Source organism: Neopsephotus bourkii, unplaced genomic scaffold, assembly GCF_033783945.1.
Source record: "Neopsephotus bourkii isolate Nb327-2 ecotype Australia unplaced genomic scaffold, CSIRO-AGI_Nbou_v1 NB_1589, whole genome shotgun sequence".
Classification (NCBI taxonomy): Eukaryota; Metazoa; Chordata; class Aves; order Psittaciformes; family Psittacidae; genus Neopsephotus; species Neopsephotus bourkii.
The window spans coordinates 249,391-273,465 of record NW_026902065.1 but is presented as its reverse complement, the minus strand read 5'-3'; the positions used below and the strand labels follow the sequence as shown (position 1 = coordinate 273,465).

Genomic DNA, 24,075 nt, shown 5'->3' with positions numbered 1-24,075 from the left:
CCCTGCCCCCACTGAATTAAACCCCTCATCCTACCTGCTCATCCAGCCCACCATGGGTCAGACCCTGGCTGCACTTCAGAGCGGCTTTGTGCCTCTGCGGCTTTCCATCCCCATCACCCCTCTGAGCTGCCGGTGATGGGGTCTGATGGGAATCCTGGTTCACTCCAGAAAGCCATGGAGGGTCCCACGGTAAGCAGGAGCCCAGTGGAGGTGAGGGGATCTCAGCACGTCGGTGGCACCCCTGCTGCCAGTGGTGGGGTGGGAGGTGAGGGGACATACCTCACCCATTTCTGGGTGTAAGAAACCCCCAACTCAGGGCTCTGATGCTGAGCATTTCCACCAGGCAGCCACTGCCAACCCAGCTACTGAGGGAATCACCCAAATCCCATGAGTGGTTGAACAAAACCCCCAAAACAACATTAGTCCCATTTTCCTTTCTCTTTCCTTTTTGACCCTCCAGCCTGTGCGAACGCTGAGCTGAGTGGTTCCTGGCTTGGTGATATGAGAACTGCTCTCTTTGGGTAGGAGTTTGGGTAGTATCCTTTGTGGTAACACAATCCTGGGAGGAATGGGACCGGAGCAGCAATGCTGGGGGCTAAACAGGGGCTGGAGCAGATATTTGGAGGGCAGCAGGAAAAGCCCATGTGTGTGACTTGCATTTACCTGCACTTACTTTGGAAAAGGTTGTAGCAAAGCCCTCTCCTCTCGCCTTGTATCGTGAAGACCAACTTGAGAAGAGCCACTGAAGCAAGAGCGTCCACCCAGTTGCCAAAGAGGACAGAACTGTCCAGTAGTTGACTTTCTTGCTGGTGTTTGGGGAACTCTCCTCCCCCCCAATAAATCCACATAAATGAGGACCAAGTTATAAAAAAAAAAAATCTTTATTTCATGTACCAGGATTTTTTTTTTTGTCATTTTCTCTTTTTAAAATTTTTTTTCTTTTTAACAGTCTGAAAAAAACCATGAAATAAAGGAAATGGAAGTTGGTTTCTTGTACTGGTTTGAGCTGGACATGAACAACACCCTCGGAAGAAAGCTTCCCTGCCAGCCCTCGCCTCCCATCCGCGCTCTCCCGGCACTCTTCCCTTCCCGCCTGTCCCCGGGGGGCACACTCAGCCCTGTGAATGCTCCCCAGCTCCATACGGCATTGGGCAGGCGACGGGGCAGCTGGGGATGGGAACCCCAATGCCGGGGTCTGGGAAATCAGCTTCAACTTATTCCTTGAGAGGCACCGGAACAGGGGGGTAGCTGTGAATCTCTTTTAAAGGGCTGTGGGGTCAGGGAGGGGATTTCAGTGGTAGGGGGAGCCTGGACACCCAACCAAGCCGCTCTCATCCTCCTCTTGCCCAGTGATGCTGTTTCTAGGGGTGACCCCCTCCCGATTGCTGCCCACTGCCCTGCTCTGGGGCAAGGAAGGGGGGTGAAAGCAGCAGGGAGGTGGAGGTTTCTTTGAAGCAGAAGCCCCACTGGGACCCAAAGCGGGGACTGCGCAGCTCCGAAAAACTGGAGCATCAGGAACGAGGACGGAGAAGAAGTCGAAAAGTGGGTCTGAGCTGCCCAAGGGCTCAGCAGCCCCCTCCTGCAAGCCTCCCCACAGGGGGCCCTGCCCTCTCCCTGGGCTGGCCAGCGGCTTGCAGGGTGTCACTGTAGCCCCATGTGCTCCCCTACCTCTGCCTCCATGGGGGAACTGGATTAAAAGCTGGCCCCGGTACCCCTGGGAAGGGGCTGCCACCAGAGCAGGGGTCCTGGGGTGGGGGCCCAGCTCACCTGTTCACTGTGGATGAAGCCACACTGGGACTGGATGCCCCGGCGAGGAGGGAACGAGGACAAAACCCAGCGGGTGTAGAGATGCCCGATGGCTTCTCACTTCTCCCTGGCATGGCCACTGGGACTTGGGATGCTCAGGCCCGGAGCAGGGGCCTCCCTGGGATGTGGGCTGGGGCTACATGTGTCAAGGCTAAAAGCCGGTGGCCAGCTTTGGGTCAGGGCGGGCTGGTTGTACGTGGGGGGGAGACAAGAGCTATTTCAGGGGCTGGGTAGACCTTGCCATGCGCCCACATGGCTGCAGCCCCATTGGCAGGACCTAAGTGGGATCTAGGCAGATTTGGGGGCTGTCTGGGAAGCCTCTGGAGCATTCACAGGAGAGCGTGCCCGTGCCTGGGCACACGTATGTAAGCACATGGGCATGTGCATGCACGAGTGCTGTCCCCCCTGTCGGCACGCTGCCCTCAGCTTTGGCCTCCCATATCCCCCCCTGGACCACAGCAGCAGCATCCCGAAGGAATGGGACCCATGGTTCCCCTCCACAGCCCCCACCCTCTACCTGCACCTCCCACCACACTCCCCATTGCTTTTTCTCTTTGTTTTTTGTTCACAGTTTAAAGCTGGAGAAAACAAAAATGAAAAGAAAAAATAATACTATCTGCTTTTCTTGCAAGTAAATCCACTTATTGTATTTACATTTATTTATAGCTGTTGTTTTATTAAAAAAATTGCCACTTTTTTTTGGTTTTTTTTTTAAGAAACCTCTTTTTTTTTTTTGTCCGTTTTTGTTTTTTTGTCTCTGTGTACATCTTTCTCTTTATATACTGTGTCTGTTTGCTTTTTGCATTGTCACCGTTGACCCCAGGGTACCCAGTGCAAGGGAATCAGGGATCCCCCCTGGGGACACTGTGGAGGGGTGACTCAGCATGGGCTCCTGCATTCCCTAGGGACAGGAGTCGCTCTTAACCCCTATGGACCTGTGGGGCATAAGCGGATCCCCATCTGTCCTGGGGGAATGGAGCGGATCCCCATGGGTCCTGGGGAAACAGAGTGGGTCATGGCTGAGCCCCCAGCACCTTGGGATCCTCTGTAAGCGGCCCAAGGACACCAAAGTCGCTGCCGTCGGGACCCCCAGTCCCTGTCCCCCAAGGAGCCTGTGCTGGATTAAGGGTAAGTGGGAAAGAAACTGTAAAAGTAAAGAATAAAACCCCCCAAAATCCAAAGAGCTGCCTCCTCCTCCTCATCCCACTGGATTTATCCTCTTTTGTTATTTCTTGGTTCCCTTTTATATTTTTTAAGTCTGTTTTTATTAAATGTTAAAATAATGGTACATGGGAAATCATGCATTTTCTTTTAAATTTATTTCTATTTTTAAATCTCTTTCTCTCAGTTTTAAAGTTTTTCTTTTTTTCTTTTTTCTTTTTTATTTTTTAAGAATTTTTTTTTCTCGCTGTTGTCTCTTTCCTCTCATTTCCTTGTCATTTGTTTGTCTTTTTTGTTCACTCGCTTGTTTGTTTATCTGTTTGCTCGTTGGTTGTTTATTTTTTGTCCTTTTTTTGTTTGTTTTGTTGGTTTTTTTTGGTGGATTTTTTCTTTTTTTTTTCTTTTTTTTTCTTTTTTCTTTCTTTTTTTTTTTTTGCGTTGGGAAGGTCCCCAAGGGGCGCTTCCTCCTCCTTCTCCTCTTCCTCCTCCTTCTCCTTCCCACCCCCCTGCTACCCTCGCCCCTCTTCCACCCTTCCCACCCCGCATCCCACCCCATCTCCTGCCCGTTCCTGCCCCATTTTCAGCTCCTGGAGACAGCTTCATACCGGGGTGGTCCGGCGGTTGGCTGTGTTGGTGTGGATAGAGTCCTTGTTCTCTTTCTGGATACAGTTGTGAACCTGGAGGAAACTGTTGTCCCTGTCGGAGTTGTAGGTGGCGGTAGGGGTGGTGGTTGCCTTCAGCGGGTCCCTGGTCAGGGTGTACATCGAGATCTCTGTTGATGGGAGGGTGTTGAACCCTTTGATCCCAACGGGAGAGGCATCCCTGGAGTGTGAAGGCTCAGTGGAGCGGGAGCTGGAGCGGCTGCGTCTCTGATAGCGGTACCGGTAGCTGGGGATGCGGGTGATGGCGGAGGACTGGAGGTAGTCCGTGGCACGAGCGTTGGCGCGCAGCTGTTTGTGCCGGTCTATGAACATGTGGACGGCCAGCACTCCCACCATCTCGGCTATAATGAAGGACAGGGCCCCAAAGTAGAAGGACCAGCCGTAGGAGTAGCTGTTCTTCTTAGAGTCACTCTTGGAGGGGTCTCCAGCATTGGCTGATATGTATACGATGATGCCAATTATATTACTCAGACCTGCCAGCCGGATGGCGGAGAAGAGAAAGGTAGATGTCAGGGAAGTCACACATGGGGGTTTTGGACAGAAGGGCCCCCAGACTCCCATCTGCTCCCAGTGGGCCACTTCCCCTAGGAAACTAGGCAAGACCCTCCTTGCACGCCTGCAGCATCGCCGGACTGCACTCCCGGCTGGTTCCTGAGAGATGCCATCGGTAGGGAAAGAAACCTTCTCCCTCCAGCATCTCCCAAGCAGCAGGAAAGCCCCTCCTGCCTGCAGGGTGCAGCTGCCTGCCCTTTCCAGGCAAGGAAGCAGGGTGAAAAGGCTTGCTTTCACCCCAAATAAGGCTCATCAGAGATAGGAACCATAAGCATTCCTGCCTGAGCAACTGATCCCATGCAGGATGCCCCAGCTGAGCAGGCTGTCCATCTCCCAGATCCCAGGAGCATCGGGCCCTGTGCATCCCTTTACCTGCAGACACGAAGAAGATGCCAGCACTAAGGATGATGTTGTGTCGGGTTTTGTAGAACTCGCTGGCTGCAATGCAGAGTCCACCCATGAAAAGCAGAATCACACTCAGGATCGGGAAAATACTAGAGGCTCTAACAGCCCCTGCAGAGGAGAGAGGGAGCAGGGCAGAAAGAACAACAGAGGTGTGAGAGAGAGGAAAAAGGGGGGAGGATATGGGGTTACGTGGGGGTACGCGAGTGGGGGTAGAGGGGAGACACAGAAGGCAATGTGCAGGTGGGGGGAAGTAATACAAGGACGGATAAATGCATTGGGGAGGGAGAGAGAAACAAAGTGTGTCAGAAAAAGAGAGCTGTCTGAAACATCTCTCTTGCTCCCTGTCTGCTGCCATGAAGCTGGTGGCTCAGTGTGGGGAGGTGTGGGGCTGTTGGCTGAGCTGGGACCCTGCCGTGCTCCCTGTCCCCCCCCTTACACTGTCTTATCCTCCAATTTTGGGGGGACAACGGACTGGAGGGGGAGCCCTGGCACCATCCAGCTTCTCCTCCTGGGGGGCATTGCTGCTCCAGCCTGCTCTTCCAAGAGCCACCAGCCACACAAATGCTTCCCATGGAGCTGCTCGATCTCAAATCCTCCTGAAAGGGCCTGAGCATCTCAAGGAGAGATTTATTTATTTATGTATCTTTTTAGGGTTGGGAAGGAGCTCCTGGTGCTCTGTGGCTGCAGTGAGGACCGAGAACCTGAAGTCCCAGCCCTCCACGCTGAAGCACGGGGCTTATCCTAGTGATTGAACAACTGGGCTCCTTCCAGAGGGCAGTGATGGGTTCGGATGTGCCAGCTCCCACACACGCACTCTCCATTGGTCGATAACGGGAATGGCTCAGCCAGCAGAGGGCAATGGCACTGATGCATGTATATGCTCATACACACATGCAAAACATACCCCAAAGCTGCTGGGGGGACTCTCTTGTATTCACACAGCAAAAGGCCAGGTCTGTGTATAGATGTGCACACACACGCAAGTGTGCACATGCTGACTGTGGGCTGCTCAGTGGGTACCAACAGGCTGCCTGTGTTCGTGTGGCCAATATTCATATATTTTAATTAGGAAGGCCTTCCCTTCTTCCTTCCCAAGAGAAAGCAAGCTGTTAAAGCATGAAATGAAGGCTTGCTTGGTAAAGAAAGGTATCAGAGTGGCTGGTGCAATTCAGCATGTGGAGCAAAGATCTGGAAGGGGGGATGAAAGCCAATACATCCTTGCCTGCAAGAATGAACCCTACTGAAGCAAGCACAGGATTTACGCCTAAGTGGGCAGAGAACGTGCTTCAAAGAGCCTGTTGGCATCAGGACCCTACCAGGCACAAGCAGTTAGCTCTTTGAGGGGAGGCCTTAGCCCACTGCCTGTGCATAGGGAATGCAAACGGCAGGGAGAAACCTCTCTTGCTTGCTTTCCAGTTCTGCCTGGCTGTGTTTCAGGGACCAGGATAGTGATAATAACCTTCTTAATAGCTTCTGGAAAGCAAGGTGGGATTTGACAATGTGAAGCTTAAATGGCAGGAAGCAAAGAGCTTCCTGACAAGAGGCGTTTGATTTCAAAGAGACTAACACACCTTAAGTGGATGGTTGGCAGAAATAAAGTCTAAGCCCTTCTAGCAAGGCTGTGGGCACTGCCCCGCGGTTATGTCCTGGTCTCCTAAATGAGGGAATGGCTTAGTCTGATGATAATAAACAACTTCCTAGCTGTCCTTGCCAGTACCACCAGGCATCGCCCATGAAGAGCGCCCAGGGACTCCGGTTTGGCAGGAGTCCTGGGAAGAAGCTGTTCAGTGGGGTCCCTCTTCAGTCATGTCTAAGCCAGCAGAAATCCCACTTCCCTCATGAATGATCCAAGTAGTCCTTTATTGACTCACCAAATTCCTCTTTGAACCTGTTTCTTTCTTGAAAAGGGCTCTACACTGGGATGCCATCAGGTTCTGATGATGGGTCAGTTTGTGTGCTCAGATCTTGTTCCCTCTGAGGGAACAGACTCATCCTTCTTGAGATGCTTGGCCCCTTCCCCCAACTCTTCTTTCTGAAGTGCAGCTGATGCTGCAAGCAGCTTCCTCTCTCTCAAACAGCTCTGCAAGAGCAGGTTTGGCCTCAGAGGCAGCCTGCACAGCCGCTGTGCCAAACTGGATCAAACCCCTGTATTCAGCTCTGCTGTTCAGGGGCCAAGCAGCGATTAAGAGGCTGATGCTGCAGAAAGGCATCTGAAGGAAGCAATCTCCCTGGGTTATTTACAATTTACAGTGGATGAAGAACTGTTTGAGAAACCAAGAGGAAGCAGCATAAGGTCCGCCTCTTTTCACATACAAATGAGCCTCACAGAGCCTAAATTATCTCTCTCATCCCTGCCGCAGGGCTGGGTCTCCACATCTGGCTTGGAGAATGCCTGACTGACAAGGAGCTATTCTGAAAGACTCCCAGCCTTTTGGAGTCCTCTGATGCTTAACCTTGGGAGGTCAAAAGCTCTCATCTCAGATTTCTGAATGGAGAAGATCTCTTCTCGTGATGTCAAAAGGCATTGGGCTTGCAGAGGGAGGGCAGGATAGCAAGGTGGGGACCTAAGAGGAGGAATGATCCCTGTTGAGCCGTGCCTAAAAGAAGAGCAAGCTCTTGCCTCTAGGGCAAGGTGGAAATGCTGGCTTGTGATCAGGGAGTGCAACACATGGTGTTGATCTGCCCTGCTTCACCCGCATGTCCCAGGCTGGGCTTGGAGCTCAGGTTAGGTTTCCTTATGGGGATGCCATGTGCCTGGTTTACAGCACCTCTCCAAGTGGCTCTGGGTATGAGCACCAGGTCTTTTCTTCAAAGGGCTCTTACTGTCCTTTCTCCTGCTTCCCATTCCCATCAGTAAAAGCAGCACAGATCAGACCTGCAGCCTTTATAGGCAGCTGGTGTTTTGGGAAAGATAAAGACAGAAATAGGTGCTCCTCAGACACAGTGCAGCTAATTTCTTAAATCTGATGCAACCAGAGTATCAGGTAAGGAAATATAAACTTCCTCTGCTTTAGGAAGACACACACACTCTCACATGCACTCACACTGCCCCAGCTAGCCCAGTCCTCCCCTTACACCTGCTCAGCAGCTCTCCAGTGGATTTGAACTAAGACTCTAGATTTATATCAAGGTTAATTGCCATTAATAAAAAAAGCCAGCAGTTGTTACTGTGAGTTTGAAGCTTGCACTGTCTTATGGGCAGGGCCCCAAGGAGGTGAGAGTGGAACTGGTCGGGGGGGCAGTGTGGCTCTGGGGTCACCTCCTCTGGCTTGCTGAGCCTCACAGGTCCCAGCATATCCACCACCTTACCTACAGAGAACAAAAAGCACCCGACGCTAGCACCTACGAGCCATTGCAAGAGGAAGAACCTGCAGACTTACGGAGGAAATATTCTGCTGTATCGGCTTCATAATCTGCATCCTCAGGGAAGTGATCGATTTGCTTACACAGACCTTTAAAATTCCCTGGGGAACAAGAGAAAAAAACAAGAACAAATGAGAACACCAAAACCTGCCTCGCAGGAACAACTGCCCTCTGCATCGCCCTTTATGCCCTCCCTGCCTTCCCTCCAGGCAACACTCCTGATCGCGTATAGATGCCCATTAAATGCCCAGGTATTCTCCTTGCATGCTCACACATGCATCTCCCTCTTATTTGCACAGGAACATGGGCTTCACTGTCTGGATCCAGCCTGATGCCCACCTAGCCCAGCACCCCTCACTCAGTGGTGGAGAGCAGCAGGAGCTTTGGCCAGGAGGCATGATTCATGCTGCAGATAGACAGGAGAGCACTGCCCACCTCCAAGGAAGGTGGTGGGGTGGGAAGAGGAGCCAGAAGCTGGATCACCCTGTGAAGCACAAGGGCCAGAGTCCCTTCCCTCAGCATTGACCAGTGTGACTGTGGGTGTTTGTGCTTCACCTGGTGTGGCTTCAGTGGAACCCAGCAGCGGTGATCAGGTTTGGGTGGAAAATCAGCTGTGAATTCGCTGCCTATTCTTTTCATGTGCAGGATACATTCTGTTCTGGTGCAGTGTGAGAAGAACAAAAGCTCTTAGTCTACTTTCTCCATAAGACTGCTTAGTTTTGCATACCTTTATCGGGTCTCCTCTTGTGTCCTCTCACAGACTAAGGCTACAGGAAGCTTGGTGCATGTGTGTGTACCTCGCTCAGCAGCAAAACACCCTTTGCACTGGGAGAGCAAAATCTTCTACTGTAAGTGAGGGAACCCAGGCTGGTCACCCTCAGTTTCAGCAGACTGTCTTATGCACAGGGCCTCTGCTAGCTTTAGTCATGGGGCATCCTTTTCCACACACTCTATGACCAGCAAAGCCATCTCAGCAGGAGGCAAGCAACATCTTCCTAGTCTTTTGTCATCTGAGATGTTGACTAGGTTCTTATTTTCATCATTCATGTCTCTCTCCTCTTGAAATCACGAACACCACTCCAGAGAGGTAACCCTCAAACCATGTCATCATCATGACCACTGGTGGACTAGTATCTCAAAGGATCAGGTTGTTCATGCTGGTACAGGGGTGCCCACATGGAAGGTAATTTCCTTATGCCTCTGGGGTTCCCCCAAACTTCTTCCCCTTACATTTCCCTCTGGATTCTTGCACTGGCTGGCCATTAACACAGAACTGGTGGGCATAATATGTTCAGAAATGTGAAAAGCAGTGTCTGCATGAGGTACCTGGATAGGCATGGTGATCCCATTGGTCCTCTCACCAGAGGTCAGCCACCAAAGTGGCTCAGGCTGACGGATCCCTCAGCAGAAGGGCTTGGAGACTGAGTCTGGAGAGTGACAAAAGCTGTGGCAACATGGGAAAGCCGCCTGCCACCCTGTCCCTGAGCCCAGCCACTGGACCAGCTGGATGTGCACAGGGAGGGGACAGTGAAGCCACTGCATTTGTGGTTGCTGCCTCTGGGAAGGGTTGAATGTGATGAATCCAGAGCTCTTCTAGGACAACCCTACCCAGGCTGAGACCTGCAGGCACCATATCAGGTCCCAGAGTCATGTCTTGGAAGTTTTATTCCAGATTAATTCCAATGACCTTCCAGATATTTGGTCATAGCTGGAAGGAGGACCAAGCTCAAAGGATTCCCTCTGAGTTTCTTCTCAAGGCTGAGCCTTGCTGGAACAAGGGTTGGAACGCTTTGGGAGGCAGTGGTGAGCAAATAGCTGTAGAAGGCAGGTAGGGAGGTTCCTCTAGGTCAGCCTCCAAGCTTAGCTCCGTTTGCGTCCAGTCATCTTGTGTCTAATGCTTCTGAGATACCTACTGCCTTTAACTACTAGTTCAAAGAGCTTCCATGGAGAGGCTAGAGACAGCACAGAGGAGTGTGTGTGCATGTGAGAGGTAAGTAATAGGAGAAGAAAGTAGGAACAAAGCCTCTCTGTGTAGTTCTGAAGTGTTATTCCCACACTGAAACTGTGGGTTATGAAAGGAGGTTATTAATCATCCATCCTCAATCCAGTTACCTCATTCAAGAAGTGTCTGCTTCTTAGCCATATGTCTTCTGAAAGGAAAGCTGCACAGCCAGATTCCTTTGCCACACTCCCACCCTGCTTCTTGCCCACCTAAAAACCTGTGAGGAAGGTAGATATAGCATGAAGGGGGTCCTTTCCCTTGCTTGCCCCTGACTGCCTGGGGCCATCTGCCTATGACAGGTGAGCAGCTCATCACCCTGGTCCTTTGGTTGCTGTCACTGCTGTACAGTGCATGCAAGCACCGCTGCTCTCCAAGGCACTGAAGGAGCCTCCAAAACCAGATTTCAGCTCCTTGCCTGGCACATCTTGAGGCTGGGTGCCTCCTGCTTGTATGCTGTTGGGGAGCACTTCCCAGGCAAGTCTCCCACCACACAGCTGGAGACCCCCAGCTGGAATCAGCCAGGGAGGGAAGAGGCATTGCATGTGGAAACCTCCTCTCTCTGTGCCATCCTTTCCCTGCTTCTTCTTTTCTCCTTCTCCCCCACTCTATTTCTTGCTGTATTTGAGCCTGATTAATTCCTATGTGAAGAATCAAGCTGCCTGGGAAAGACACCGCATCTTGCGCAGGGTGTCTTTTACATGGACTTGCGTGGGATAGCTAGTTAGAGGTTCAGCTACTTAGTCAGGGTGAGGGGACATGAAGGCTCTTTGATCCTGGTGCTGAGAGTCCAAAAGTCCAGGCTGACCTGGCTCAGCAGGGTGCTTGGCCATTGGGCTGTCCAGCCTTGCCTTACTTAAGATGCTGGGGCATTGAGGAGCTGCCCTTCACTGCAGGCTGGTACGCTGTGCCAGGCTGACCCCCCTCCCTGGCTCAACCCTGCCAGGGTTTATGCTGGCAAGGTGGGCAGCACTGGTCCCACTTCAGCCCCTGCTTTGTCTGTGCTTAGCAGACTATGAATTCCTGTGCTATCACACCCTCTCCTCCACTGCCTCCTAGCTCCTCTGGGCAACGGATGGGGAAAGGATGCAGAATTTAGGTCATTAACACGCTGACTGGGGATGTAAGAGAACAGGATTCAGTTTTTGCTCTGCCACAGGCTTGCTGCTAGAACCACTTCTTGTCTCTGCCTCGGAGTCCCACCCTGTAAAACAGGGGTGCCAGCACTCCTCTGCCTCGTGCTGCACATGAGGGCATGGTGCAGGTGCACCAGTTTGTATCGGTGAGTGATGGATGGCAGCAGTTCAGCTCGGTGCGGGGAAGGCCTCAGTGTCACTCCTTGTGCCAAGGTCACTCAGCAGCTCTCTGACAGACATCTGTGGCCTGCTGAGATGGTGCAGCAGCATCCCTGGCACCTGTGCTGGTGGGGAGGAGGGATGGAGCTGCTCAGCAGCACTGCTGAGGTCTGACACAACAGCCTTCTGTGCTGCACGTGCGGTTTGCAGAGCCAGGGAGGGAAGAGCCGTGTGCTGCCCTATAGGTAATACTCCTGAATGCCTCAGCAGGAGCAAATTACTATTTGGGAGGGCCTTAAGGGAGTAAGAACAACATCTCCATTTGCACTTGTGTCTTTTTGCCCTTCCCATTCTTCCCGACTTGAGCCATTTCGTGCTGTGAACCCTGAAACAGGCAGGTGTTGAGCACTCTGGCTTCTCCTGCACTCCTCTCTGAGAAATTTAAGCCACGTGCTTCCACCTCCTTCCTGCAGGTCTCCCAGTGCAGTCCAGGCTCCCCCCTCATCCTATTTCCTTTGCTCACCCACCAGCTCTTCAGTCTCTCTCATTCATCGCAGTCACCTCCCTCTCCCTGGCATATTGGTGTGGGCATCCTTTGAGCAGCCTGCCTTGGGATGTGCAGGCTGCAGAGGAGGTGGGGAGGAGCTCTGTGTTGTCTCAGGATAGGAAGGCTGGGGAAGCCCAGGCCCATAGAAAATCACAGAGCAGCCCCCAAGTTCCCTGGCTATTACTGTGAGTCCTTAGGCACAATCCCCACCGTTTGCTTGTGGCCTGCCCAAGCTTTGGAAAATGCCTCCTGGAGGAGCTAGGACTGGTGCAACAGGCACCCCTTCCCCAGTGCCTGGACTGGGACAGAAGTTGCCCGGCCAGGGCATTTAGACAGAGCAGAGACAACCTGCCACACTGCCAAAAGGGACCGAGTGCCTAAGATGCACGAAAATTGACATTAACTGTGCATTCAGCCTTCAGAGAGACCTCCAATACATCCGGGTCATTGCTTGGGTACATGCTGTCTATCCAGGGCAGCTGGCAGCAGTCAGCTCTGCTGCAGCAAGAGTCAGACCAAGCTACCCCCGATGAGAACCTTGCTCGGTATTGCTGGTGATGGGGTTTATTTTTGTGCCGCTTTGTGCAGCCCTGCCTGTTTCAGAAGTCGCACTTGCCTGCAGAGTGCAATCCATCACAAAATAGTAAGTTCCAAAGAATGAAAAGCTACTCCCTTCCTGCAGGGTAGGAACACTTTAAAATGGTCAGGACTGTACATCTGAAAACTGGGAGCCAGAGGCAGAGGAAAAGACGTCCAAAAGGAGAGAAGGAGACAAAGAGGGATGAGAACAGAAAGACCTGTTTTCCCAGAATGATTTGTGATATTTCCATTTATGGAAAAAAGCAATCCACTGAAAGCTTTCCTTCGGTCTCACTCTCCAATTTAACAGAGGTTTTGGCATGATGGCTTCTAGAAATAAATAAAGGGGGCTGGATATAGCTGTTGTCGATAAAAGCTCAGAAAGATGGCTTGATGTTAACCAAGGATTCAGTACCTCTTTCTGCCACGCTCCCAGTATCATTTTAGGCAAGTCACTTCACCCCCCTCATCTTTCACTCAAAATGGGAATAACAGTATTTTCCTGCCTCAGGGAAATAGCCTGAGGGTATTTATAATAAGAATATGAAAGCAATCAGACACTGAATCATTTTGGGCCAGATAATTTTCGCCAGCTTCCAGTTCAAATGTAATGTGATCATCGTTGACGTGACCTTCTCCCAGATCAACGCGAAGCCTGAGCACACATGAAAGCTCTCCCAGATTCACACTTGTGATTCCTACCTTAGATGTGATCTTTGTTGCAGATTAAACTAATATTCACTATTTACCCATGAAATAAATGTGAGAAGCGGCACGGGAAGGGCAGGTCGTCAGACCCAACACAAACATTTCTGTCTGCTCCAGGACCCTGTTTCTGGGCAGAGTCCTTTTGAACCAGGTGGTGAAGTGGGGCTCAGAGCCAGCCTCTGGGCTGGGAAGACAAATTCCACAGCTATGTGGCAAACAGTTGGTGTGTCTTTCTTACACGTATTGGCAAAGGAGGGGAGGTCTGCTGTCCCTGTCAAAAAATGACACTAGTGACACTGAGTTGTTAATGCCCAACCTGACACGACTTCAAGACGAAGGGCTGAGGTTTCATGAAGTGCCAAGGGGAGCACAGAAGAAGCCTTCTGAAGGCATTTTGATTGCTCTCCACCCTTCCAGGAATGAAGCACTCGGAAGCACTCACAGGTTTGGGGGATTGAAGAGCACAGTGGCAGAGAGCACACAAAGTGCTTGTGGATATCTGCTTTTACCCACCTGTGCTGACGTGCCTGAAGGAAAGGCTGGCTTTTCAAAAGTGCTCATCAGCCCTCTGGGGAAATCTCTCTGGAGACAGCACCTCACAAAAATTAGGCCATCTTTTCACGTGCCTTATTATGCGTTTAAAGGCCTCAGTTGTGGGGTGTAGGGCTACACCAGCGAACGCAGCCTCTATGCTACAAGGGATGGTCATCTGGGGCTTGAGAAGGTGCTGCTCTAGCAGCTCTGACCCTGATGCTGTGATAGTAGCAATACCTTTTGGCTCAGGTGGGTAATTTGAAGACCAAAGGCTCCACAGCTCCACAGGTCTGTCCTTAAGGACAGCTTTCCACTGCAAGGGGAAGCTCAGTGGGGCAGCAAATGAGGTCTGCAGAAGGGTGCCTGGGACAACCCCAGGTATTCCATGGGAACAAAGGACCATCAGAAATCTTGCCACCTTCCTGTCCAAATGCCTGCCCTGACATGGTCTTCTCCAACATAAGCATGCAGCAGTGCATATGTTAAAAAGCTCAACCAAAACCTTAGCAAAATAAGCAGTACGTTGCACACATAATTCTCTCCCTGGGGAGAGGATAAAAGAACAAACCACATGTGACTGATATCAAGCCCCATCACTTAACGAGCCACTGGAAATCATTTAGATATTGTGGTGAAGAAGCTTGTAAAAGAACTGATGCAAAATAGAAATTGATCTTATAGTTATGATAGAATATCCCCCCTGCCTACAAGGCAGAACCATTATACCAGCTCTCCTCACCTTCTTATTAATAATCATGTTTATTACAGCTGTTGCTAAGGATCAGATGATAAAGAGAGTTTACTGCAGTAAAAACGGTACAGACACTGCCTTAAAGATGATAAGCATGAAGGAAAGGATGTATCACCACACATTAGCTATGACCGAAGCTAGAGCAGCAAATACCAATTATACCTGATAATACCAGTTCTCAGGAAATGATTTTAGTCAGGAGACTGTTAATAAATAGAGAAATAAATGCAGACATAGATGGGTAGGGGATGAAAAAGCAGGGGAAACGGATGGGGGGTATCACTGAGGAGGAGATGACAAGATGGAAGAAGAGTCGCACCGGGCAGGGAAGTCCCATCCAAGCCAATACCATGCTCCTGTTCTGCCTTTTTCAGCTCCCCTCTTGCTCTCTGCCACCTCGCCGACTGTCACCTGGCAAAGGAGAGGGGGCTAATGACAGAAGAAGAGACCACATGTACTGCTGGCGGTGGCCTGGGTCCCCCCCCTCGGTGCGGGAGCGCAGAAGAGCCCCATCACGCACGTCCCGGCGTTCTCCGCACGGTCCCCTGCAGCGCTCCGCCTGCCTGGTCCTGGTGCTGCAGCTGCGGCGGGGAGCGGGCACCGCGCTGCATCACGGCCGGACCCTGCGCCTGCTCTCAGCCTTCAGCCGCTTTGCGTTTTCCCTTGAAGGAGGCAGCCTCCTCGCCTTCCCACCCCGCTCCGAGCGCTGCCGATAGACTCAGCCTCGGAGCTGGCTGTAGCTATTCCCATGGACGTGGGTGGAGATGCAGAGGTAGCAAAAGCTATTATTAAGATTATATGAAATTTCCATTTATAAACACCCTCTCTTTACAGGGTCGTAAGTTACAAAAATATCCCCACTGTGCCTTGAAATTTCCTGTGCTTTGTTACACTGAGATCGGCCAGGAAAACTGGGCAAAGCCTCTTGAACACGTTTTGGTGCAAGCACAGATTCAGCACGTTTGAGCTTTATAAGCCGAAGCATTGTGGGTGGCTGGTTTTCAGGGACTGCGAGACATCTGTCCAAGTTACAAATGAAAACCCTCAATACGGCAGTAATAAAAATCATTCAAAAAGATCCTTTTTTGTGTACATCTAGCACAACCATCTCCCCTGGTAAATAATTTGCTCTATTTCTAGACTTTGCCAGAATCAAACCTGAGCTGAGCTTCTTCTGAAAATAGCACTAAACGTAAAAATGTAATAGGCTCATCTAAATCATCTAAAGCTGTGAATAAATTTGCTCCTCCTGATGCTGTATTTCTTGCCTTTCCCTGCTGTGCTGCTGGCATTCTGGAATTGAAAATAGTTTTATATATAGATAAATAACAAATGCATGTCATGATTTCATTTATATGTCAACGAAATAATTTGGTGTTTATAACGGATACTTTCCTGTGTGGTTCAATGAATGCGTAAAACACTGACAATATCTCTGATTTCTCAGCAGAGAGGTTAGAAACTGTTCCTACGGTTGTTACAGTGACTGGTGTCACTCTAGGTAGGAAAAACATGAACTCCTTGGCATACAAGCCCTGTTGCAGAGTTTTCAAGGTATATCAGCTGAGTCAGTAAAACATATTGCCTTTGCCTTGCAAGAAGAGGCAAAACGGGTCTTTAAATGAGCTGGGAAAGAGGAAAACAATTGAGAAAAGGGTTTGTAAATAGTCCTGCTCAGATGCTGTAGCATGATCTTGGGTTTTAAACACCAAGAGCACAACTGAAGTGCTGGAGCTGCTGGGGTGGAAGGCAGAAAAGTGAAGCAGAAGTTGATGAGGACATGGAGGGATGTCCAAGCAAACAAAAAAAAGCGAGTGAAAGAAATCAAGTTATTACAGAGGATTAAAAAGAAAAAAAACCAAATCTGGCAATTTGTAGCAAGAACATTTGTGTGTGTGTGTGTAACAAGTCAAAATGTGACACTACAACTGTGAGCCGAGTAACAGGAAGGGTGATGCAATTATCTGCAGTGAGAGAGAAATGATGTGCATAAGGTGTGGGAGGAGAGGAGATGCTCCATAGCTACCACAGGCAATCCCAATCTATGGCTGCGTATCCAGATGTCAGAGGAAGAGAGATACTACTGTAAGCCTGGAGGAAAAGGGGTGGATGGGACAAAGGGAGTATTTAAGAGCTGTTGCTTCTCTTTTTCTTCCTTTTCCCCCTATCATTGCAACAATACCGTAACTAGGACAGGTTTTGCATATAGGGTTACAACATCAAACTCTGAGAAATCAGAGCATGTAAACAACATCCTAGCTGGATGAGGACATAAGGGCTGAACCATCTCAAATTTGACCTCAGAGACACAGAGCTGGGGTGGATTAGTCTCTCTCCGGAAGTATGCAGAGGAAATCCATGGATTGGAAAGTCTATAATTCACCTTATCCTATTGGGTTGAATTTTCATCCTCAGATATAACTGTATTGCTGATCTGTGAGCATGCACCAGAGGACAGAGCCAGACTCACCTTGTCCAGTACGTCATGTTTTGGGTCAGTGGTGAGACTGTAACTCTCGGGGTGATTAGCAGTTACTATGCACCGGCATGGGTTCACTAGGCAAGAAAAGAGGGGAGAACAGCCCTCCTTACGCTGTGAAAAGTGGCCTGTGCAGCCTGGAACACAGCCATGAGCTGTACAGTGCCTTGGTTCAGATGTGGGCCCAGCTCCTACTCCAGTGGGAATTCGGGCTTGGCTATTCCCAAAATCCAAATCTTGAATCTTGCAGTCGTAATGCTGCGTTCACAAGGCTTTTTGAATGCAATTTCCTTAGTCATTTTTAAATTATGAAGGAGGAGAAAAGGCAATTCAAATCTTTCATCTCCAGCTCCACACTGCATTTGTCTCTGACATATCCAGCTGGATCTATAGGGAGACGGTGTCCTCAGTTAAACTGGTGTAAATCTAGTGTGACTCTGAGCTTTTCCTTCAGCAGATATGGTCACAACCAAGAGAAGAATTAGGCTTGCAGCTGGTAATTAGCTTATGAAGTATGTGGTGTGCTTTAGGGTCCTTCAGGATGCAAAGCGCTACATAAAAATTATTAGTTATTAATAATAAAAATATCTGGGAACTCCAGGGAAATAATCCAAAGAATGGAGCAAGTCAATGACAGAGACAGCTTTCAATCCATCCTCCCTCTTCTGTGCCACTTCAACTCTCCTCCCCATTCCCCTCCAAGGCTCAGACGCATGGAGGAAGGGAGAGCCCCCATCACATGTGTTTAGCAGTTTGGCAGTCTCAGCAAGTCTCCTGTGTTCTCCCACACAACATCATCAGCCTGCAGTAGGAATTGTCAAATCTGGGTCATAATTGACAGCCAGCAGTAGAAATTTTGGGTATTAGCAGGGTGTGGGAATTCTTCAGCTTGCTTCCCACGGGGAAACTACAGTGGGGACCACCTGCCCCAGTGGTCCTCAGGGCTTTTCATCTCATCACCCTCCCTGCCCCTGGAAAAGGACTGGGCAGGTAGGCACTGCTTTCTTTCTTTAATGACCTTGGAGTAAGAACTGGGGGTCTGGCCACAGTCACCTGAGTTGGAGGGAGAGGTTCTACTGGGGATGTGCAACCTGCTTTGGCTATTCCAGCCCAGCAGATGAGTGTGAAGTTTATTTTAGGCAAGGAAATAGAACAAGGGAAGGACTGTATTTTCTCTAGCACTTTTTATACCCCAGGGATCCCAAAGCCCTTCATGCAACAGTGAGAAAGATCCCCCAGCGCGGTGGCTCTGCAGACGAGCATGGCAGCCATTATGTGCTCACTGAGCTTGCACACGCTTGCCCTCGGAGAGCAGAGGCTGCTATACCCAGGCAGGGAATATTGGTTATCCCTTATTCTGCTCAGAGAGCTCACTGGGATTTCTGCTGTCCCTTCAGGCTGCCCACCAGAGATGGCCAGGAGGGAACTCTGCATAGGATTTCCTTGGCAGAAAGCCCTGCTGACTGCAGCGCTTCAGGCTGAGCTGCGACGTGCAGTGCCACGCACTCGTGGAGCTTTTCTGCCCTGTGCCCTTTATTGCCCTGAAATGCACCACCTACCATCTGAAAATGGAACCACCAAGGAGGAGGTCAGGACTTCCTAATTCTGCAATTTCCCATAGCTGTCGCTATGTCTCACCCTGCAGCACTGGTGTTTTGGGAGAAGCCAAACTCAGAGCAGATCCCCAGCCAGTCATCTGATCCTGGGGAGCACCCTAGGATGAGGGGCATGCAAGTGTACCAAACCCCTTCAGGATGCTAAGCCCTGGTCAATCCACTCCTGACCTCGACCTCAGTCACTAAAGTGATTCAAAGCCTCCCAAATGCTTCTAAATCAATAAGAATAAGAAACTGGAGGGAAGACAGGGCAGGAGGAGTGGAGGGCTGACCTGATGTACAGCAAGCCCTTTCTTACAGATAGTTGGGGAGGAAGCCATTGGTATCCCTAGCTACCCCAAAAATGAGAGCTCACTGCCTTGGTCATGTCCCCAAAATGGGGACAACCTCCATTGCAGCCCCTTCGCAATCAGCCTGAGTACTGATTCCAAACGTGGATTCTTACTGTTTCATGAATTTCCCAGCTACGCTGGGATTCGGGATTAGAAGAGTTATGTGGGTTCCAAACAATTTTAGGCTCCTACTTCTCTGAGATTATTTTGGTGCAATTGCTATCAGGGCAACTATCTGGAGTAAAAACCAGGCTGGTCTGTGAAAGCAGTAGGAAAGCAGTGCCCTCTGTGCTAAAAGAGCTAGGACATAGAGTTTGCTTTGTTACACATGAAACAAACATGCTTATACTTCATTTGGGTCGCTGGAGTTCAGAAAGTGTAGGTAAACATAGTCTATATCCCACAGGGCCAAATAGGGTAGCTGGCCCCTGTGAGTCTGATTAAATTGCGTTAGCACAGCTATGCTGTGGCTCTCAATACCTCCAGAGAAGCTGCTACTGTTCCAGCTTGCTGCTTTACTCATAATCCACATCAAACATTGGGTGTTACAGTAGATATTGCACAGATTTGATTTTAGTCCCCTTTTTATGCAGCTGGGCAAAAAACAAATGCCAAGCCTTGCGAGTGGTGTTAGCTTTCAGAGGCTGCTATTAGAACATTAATAAGTTTATTATTGTTATTTCCTCCAGGTTGCAGGTACCCCAGTGATTTACAAGGAAACAAAGTGACTTGGCCCTCTTGTGAAATGCTTACAACAAAAGTTAGATTTAAGCACAGCACTGGGCTTATTTAACAAGCAAACAGTACCAGCAGGGTGTTCAGAAGGAGAAGGTTTATAGCAGCAGAGAATCATGGGACATTTACAGTTGTGTGTGTGTGCGTATTGTGTTAGTTTATGCTGGGTTTTGAAATGAAAACAGTGGAGGGGAAAAGCGTGCTAGATTTAGGGATGATGTCTGCAATAAGGGGGAGTGGAGGTCAGTGAGAAAGGGGAGGTTTGGAGAGGGGAGCTTGAAAGGGAGGCTGTGAAGGAGGAGTATGGAACTACCTGTGGCACAGTCACAGAAGGCGAATGGGGGAGCAGGTACTGCTGCTCAGGCATAATAACCTCTTTGAAGCTTGACTCCAAGCCGTGCTGCCGCACCAATATGTTTTCATCCATTGAGTACGCTACTTTATTACAGAGGAGTCTGTAGGTGTGAGCTATGTGCTAGGGCTAATCTCTGAAGCGTTTTCAGCTACACTACACATAACATTACTCTGGCGTCCTGGGGAGGAGGCTATTCATAATGGGATAAAATTTACTCACAATACTAGACTAGGGAATATTATTTCTAATGTGATCTGGTCCAGTTACACTCAGTTAGAAACTTGAAAGGCCGTTTAGGGCTTTGAATCATGTCCAAGCCAGGTACCGAGTCACCTTCCGTGGCGAGGCTTGCGCTACTTGGAGACATGCCCATCAGAGATTCTTACACCAAACCATGCCTCCCCACCTACCCTACACGTGAGGTAACATAGCCCAAGTTTCAGAACTGAAACTTCCCTGCTTTAAAGCCAGTAAATTAAAAACTTGTCTCCTAAAGACTGCCAAAATGCAAACTCCTTCCAGATTCGCCCACTTTCCCTTGGAAAAAATTACCAGTTCTCCACTGGAATCACTGGTCTGCAATTCCAGCCACTTCCTTGGTTTCTGATTGTCTCTATAGCTACAGAAGTCTGTGAAGCAACAACAAATGTCGTGCTGCACCTTAGATGTTAACCTCATTATCGTACCTTCGAACTGGAGTTGCCAGTCAGGAAATGTGCCAAGATCAAAGAACGGCAGCATTTCACTCTCACTGTGTGTATGTCTCTCCATGAGTAAATACCTTTTTATTTTCCCCATGCTACAGCCACTGCTGCAAGTTTTTCTCTCTTGAAGTTATTCAGAGTTTGTCAATGAAAATTTCTCAGGGGGATGCAGAGACTTTGACGAAACCACCTGAATTCCAAGTGAACAAGGTGAATATTCGAGCTATTGGCTTACTCACAGTTTCGGTGTATCTAACTCATGGTTCTGGTCTAAAAAACAGCCTTCAAAAACCACCTTTGTCCCACTCCAGCATAGAACAGGAAGCTTTATAATTTCAGAGCTTTGTGGGGCAGGAAAAGAGTTTTTCATGCTTTTCCAGCCCAGTTTCTGCATCTACCTCAGCTACCACACTTAACAGATGTTCGCAACTTCTCTTTGGGTCCTGCTGGGGCAGATGTGGCTGCTGAAAACACATCTGTTCCATGGGGACAGTTAAGGGGACTTGTCTTCAAAACTGATCTCTGTGATACTGTTGTGCACCAAGACCCTGTTCTCCTGGCCCTCTTGATCAGCACAGCCTTGGAAGGCTGTGGCCTTGGTTTTGCTAAGCCTTTGTTAGAGTCATGTCAACCTCAAACATGAAATTCGCTCTATGAGTTAATCTCTAGTCCAAACTGCTTCTCCTGGAGCCATTTTCAGTGAACACCAGAATGAGTTTGGGACAAATTAGAAACACAACTGTGCAGGTTTTCCTCTTGCTTCCTCTGTGACCTGAACTGACAAATGCGTTGTGCAAATGCTTCTTCAGGGCTGCCCTCTGCTCCTACTGAAGGGCTGCTCTTTTCCAGTGGTGCACTTCATGGTGCGCAGAGGTGATTAATACGTCAGAACAAGAGTGAATGACTTTGCCTAGCCACCAGGATCCTGTAACAACCCTGGAACTTGGAGATTCCCCTGTGGGGGGGAAGAAGAGAGAGCATTTCTTGACTAGCTGGAAGCCCTGTGTACAGAATACCTGTGGAGACTGGCAGGGAAAGCGAGTGAGCTGGGACTGGATGCCTTCCAAGCATCAGAGCAAAACGGAGTCTCTCAGTGGAGGATGCTAAATTTTGACAACGGGAAAGAAACAGATAGACAAAGGGTGAGTGGGAGGGGGAAGTCTTCCCCTGCTAATGCTGTCTGCTCATAGCGTTAAGCATTATTATGTATTTCCACATGCCACCCTCTGTACATAGAGTTTTACTGGCAGCTAAAAAGGCAGAATCTTTCCCCCAGGGTTACACACTACAAAGACCCCAGCCTGTGGGGCAGTAACGAGTGAGGATGCTCAGCTCTTTCAGAAGAGGCTCTCAGCAGCCTTTAGGCAGCAACTGAGAGTCCTGGATCCTGCTTCTGGTGAGGTCAGCGGGAAAACAGCAGGGATGAGATTAGGTCTGAGATGTGCAGGCTGGAATGAGGGAAGTGCCTGAGAAAGGTCACAAGCTGAGCTATGGCATGTTCATGTCTTGTTTGCTCCTGGCCTTGGCCGGGCATCTCTGAATCATTCCTCATCCTACAGATCTAATAGTAAACAAAGTTAATAGTCAAAAGGGGCAAAGCTCGCCAGCGGCGTAGGAGAAGTGGAAGTCGTTAATGCAGGAAGACTAGCTGCAGTAAATGAGTCCTGAGGGCAGGCATGAGGGAGGTGAATGAGGCTGTGTGGTGGAAAGAGGAGAGGGGACAGAAGGAGAGAAGGAGTGAAGTCATTGCTGCAGGAAGATGGAGGGGGGCCAGGCAGAGGGAGATGAGTGAGTAGGGTGGGATAGGAAGGAAGGGAGCAAGCTCCAACAGAGCCACGTGAGGCCTTGAAGATGAAATGAGGAACTGAACTTTGATGTAGAAAGAGACTGGAAGTCAGCACAGGGATTCAAGGAGAGAGAGTGACACAAGTGGAACAGCAGGTAAGGAAAAGATAATATAGCTGCTGCATGCTGGGTGTTTTAGTGTGAGTATTAAGCCTCCCCTATAGTCCTGCTGGGCTTCTCCAGCTCTGAGAATTGAGTGGGTTTGTGCTTTCATGGTCTGGTCTAAATAGCTTGGTAAAGCGTTGTCTCTACATTGCTCTTGCCTAATCAATCAGCTGCACATCAGGAGTGTTTATCTGTAAGGAGAGGCAGTCGACAGGAAAGAGCCGTCCAGGACCAGTGGGATGGGTGCCATCGCAGCAGCAGAACAGTACGACACAGAGGGCCTGAGGATCTCCCATTGCATCCCACGGGTTGTAGGATGCAGAGCATTTCTACAGAGAGGAGAGCAGTGGGATCATCTCCAACCTCAGGACCTCCACAAAAGGTGACCAAGGGGATAATCCCAGCAGCAGAGCATTTCCCACACTGCAAGTTCCCAAGGAGATCAATGCAGCTGTCTTTGCTGTTTATTGCAGCTTCCCTGGATCGTGTCCTACCAACAGTAGGTACTGAAGGACAGAACTAGATCATGACTGCTCCTCTCAGGACAAGTACCATCTCCCATCTCTGAAACTCTTGAGTAGATCCTATGTATGTTTTTAAACAGCTCATCTCTCACTCCTGGAGCAATTTTGTGCGTGTGAATTTCTTCTATTTTCTTACTTTCCATGGTCTTTCAGACTTCTCAGCTTCAGCTTCCTGATCTCTGGGAGTCTGTCCTAATGAGCCCAGCTTTTCCCTCCCTACCCAGTGCTGTCTTGCTTAATTTGCACCAATTCCTGTTGTCTCTTCATCTCAGGATTAAACTAAACCTTTGATTCCCTTCAATCATTCTCCCCACATGCTTTTTAGTGCTCATCTGCAGTTTGACTGGCTCCCTCCTTTCCTCTCTCAGGTCATTATGGCAATACCTGCAGTGCTGTGTTAATCTCCATTTCTGTCCAACACCGTCTGCTTTAAAAACCAAAATCAAACAAAATGCATCACCTCAAGATCTTCTTCAGGATACTTTGTCCGACCTCTGATTTTCCATAATTTGGGTTATAGTTTCAGAAACAACAGTATGACTCCCTCCTCCGTAGCCAGCAGGAGACTTAGGGAAGTTTATTATGGATAGGCTTGATCCTATTCCTTCTTTGTTTCTCAAGCTGCTATTAGCTGTTTCTCTGACACTGGTGCTCTTCCCAGCACACCCATGTTGTTGCCATCTCCTAGGCCTTTTGCAGACAAGTACAATATACTTTTTCCATCTTTCAATCACAGATTGCCCTGATTTATCTCACTTAGACATAACACCCCCCTTTCCTGAGCCTTTCTCATGCCTCTCCTCCTACTCTTTTTGCAGCCCTGGAAACATCTGACATAGTTCAGTCACTCAAAAAACCAACTACTTCTCTTGACCCTGGTACCTCTCATCATTTAGGTCTATCTCCTTACTCTGGCTTTTTACTTCACTCCTGTTCCCAGTAATTCCTTAGCTTCTGGTACTCTGCTCAGCTCTTTGAAAATAAGCCATTATCTGCTGTGTCCTCAGGCTCCTCCATT

The 24,075-nt window shown here is 49.5% G+C and overlaps 1 protein-coding gene across 2 annotated transcripts in view; it reads right to left on the bottom strand.

Annotated features, from left to right (window-relative positions):
* Positions 1-3,494: 3,494 nt before the first annotated feature.
* The window catches only part of CACNG2 (calcium voltage-gated channel auxiliary subunit gamma 2), a 50,416-nt gene continuing 29,835 nt past the window's right edge, over positions 3,495-24,075 (bottom strand). Inside the window, exons 3-5 of one of the 2 annotated variants that reach the window (XM_061371762.1) lie at positions 7,967-8,050; positions 4,554-4,694; positions 3,495-4,102 (exon numbers count right to left, since the gene is read on the bottom strand). In XM_061371762.1, the coding sequence (XP_061227746.1) occupies positions 3,567-4,102; positions 4,554-4,694; positions 7,967-8,050 (761 nt within the window). In that variant the 3' untranslated portion in view covers positions 3,495-3,566. The remainder of the gene's footprint in view (positions 4,103-4,553; positions 4,695-7,966; positions 8,051-24,075) is intronic. The other variant, XM_061371761.1, reaches the window with a different exon arrangement.